The sequence below is a fragment of the Eimeria mitis genome, genomic scaffold, assembly GCF_000499745.2.
Source record: "Eimeria mitis Houghton genomic scaffold, Emh_scaff390, whole genome shotgun sequence".
Classification (NCBI taxonomy): domain Eukaryota; phylum Apicomplexa; class Conoidasida; order Eucoccidiorida; family Eimeriidae; genus Eimeria; species Eimeria mitis.
In genome coordinates, this window is record NW_013572235.1 from 1,639 (window position 1) to 3,614 (window position 1,976).

Genomic DNA, 1,976 nt, shown 5'->3' on the forward strand with positions numbered 1-1,976 from the left:
CAAGTGCGACGTAGCACGGCGGCAACGATACGTTGAGTGTCTGCTTATTTTAGGATTCTCCGCTGAGCTTCAGGGTTTATAGTTTAGAGTTTAGGGTTTAGGGTTTAGGGTTTAGGGTTTAGGGTTTAGGGTTTCTGACTTGCAGGGGACAGGTCTTGAGGAAGGCCTGCCAGCATCTGCTGAAGTAACCACCAAGAACGGCATTCATCTGCATACAGAATACACAATACTACTAGGGTTTAGGGTTTAGGGTTTAGGGTTTAGGGTTTAGGGTTTAGGGTTTAGGGTTTAGAGAGTATCAAAGAAGTAAATGTGCAAAGACGGCGGGGATGTCTGTGTGCTGAGAAAAGAAAATAATAAAAACAAACAGACAGAATAAAATAATAATTATATATTATATATATATACATATTATAGTAGTATAGTGTATATATATATATATATATATATATATATATATATATATATGTATATATACATATATAGATATATATATTATGCTGTTATAATACGATAATAATAATAGAGAAGAAGAAAAAGATAAAACAAATAAAGAAAAAGAAAGAAAGGAATACAAACAAAAACAGCTCCCTGTTGCTTCGTGATCTTGCTGCTGTTGCTGCTGCTGCTGCTGCTGCTGCTGCTGCTGCTGCTCACCGGCGGATCTGACTTCAGCAGCCCCCAGTATTTGTCTCTGGCGGATGCTGTCTCCTCGCCAGAGAGAAATGCACTGATACACCCCAAAGCGCATGCAAGGGTTTAGGGTTTAGGGTTTAGGGTTTAGGGTTTAGGGTTTGTTTCCAAGGGTAGTGCTTGTTGCCTACACTTTAGGTTTTGGTGTATGTTGTATCCCTTTCAGTGCTTAGTGTTTAGGGTTTAGTGATTGGTGTTTAGTGTTTACAATATAATTTCTAGGGTTTAGGGTTTAGGGTTTAGGGTTTAGGGTTTAGGGTTTAGGGTTTAGGGTTTAGAGGGACCTGTGTATTTCAGGTATTGCTGCTGATAAAGCCTCAGCAGCAAAAAAAGGCAACGCAGCTCTGCTGTCTTCGCTGTGAAAATAAATATAATCATCCGTCAGCAGACACACCAGCTCCTGCTGCACCTCGGGCTGACATAGACTGCAGCAGCAGCAGCAGCAGCAGCAGCAGCAGCAGCAGCAGCAGTAGGAGGAGGAGGAGGGGGTGCAGCAGCAGCAGAGGCAGCAACAGAAACAGCAGCAGAGAGAAAAGACAAGAGAAGGGTGTAAATGCAGCGAATGCAGCAGCAGCAGCAGCAGCAGCAACTGCAGCAGAAGCAGCAGCAACAGCAGCAACGGCAACAAAAGCAGCAGCAGGAGCAGGAGTTAAGGGCGAGAGTGTGTGTAGTAAACCTGAAGGTGCCTATACACCGTGGGGTGTATAGGCAGGTATTTCTTACAACTGAACGAGACTTTCTGTACGAATATATAAACCCTTAAGAAACTCAGCAGACAGCAGCGTTGCATGCACTGTCTCCTTTATATATTCATCAACAGAAGGAATCACGTGAGCAGCACAAGCCTGAACAACCCCACCAATAACACACACACTTTCTACAGCTTACACTTATACAGTATACTCACGCTGCTGCTGCTCCTGCTGCTGCTGTTGCTGCTGCTGCTGGTGGTGGGGTAGTGGTGCTGCTGCTGGGGTGCTGCTGCTGCAGTTCTGATGCTGCAGTGCTGCTGTTGCTGCTGCTGCTGTTGCTGCTGCAGCGCCGCTGTTGCTGTTGTTGTTGTTGCTGCTGCAAGCCAGCAGCAGCAGCAGCAGCAGCAGCAGCAGCAGCAGCATTTATCTTCACTTCACTGATTATCCAAAGAAATTATTTTAATTATAATTAAAATAATAAAAACAATTTTCCCTAAACCCTAAACCCTAAACCCTTTATTATTATTGCTGCTGTAGTTTAGTGCTTGTGTGGCGGAGACAAGGAAGAAAGGCACCGAAGACGGCGCGGGT

The 1,976-nt window shown here is 44.4% G+C and overlaps 1 protein-coding gene across 1 annotated transcript in view; it reads right to left on the reverse strand.

The window, feature by feature from the left end:
* EMH_0010560 (uncharacterized protein) overlaps positions 1-1,976 on the reverse strand; it is a gene marked incomplete at both ends in the record, with an annotated part of 7,606 nt that overhangs the window by 1,352 nt on the left and 4,278 nt on the right. Inside the window, 2 exons of the mRNA XM_013498999.1 lie at positions 140-208; positions 1,582-1,761. Of these exons, the coding sequence (XP_013354453.1) occupies positions 140-208; positions 1,582-1,761 (249 nt within the window). The remainder of the gene's footprint in view (positions 1-139; positions 209-1,581; positions 1,762-1,976) is intronic.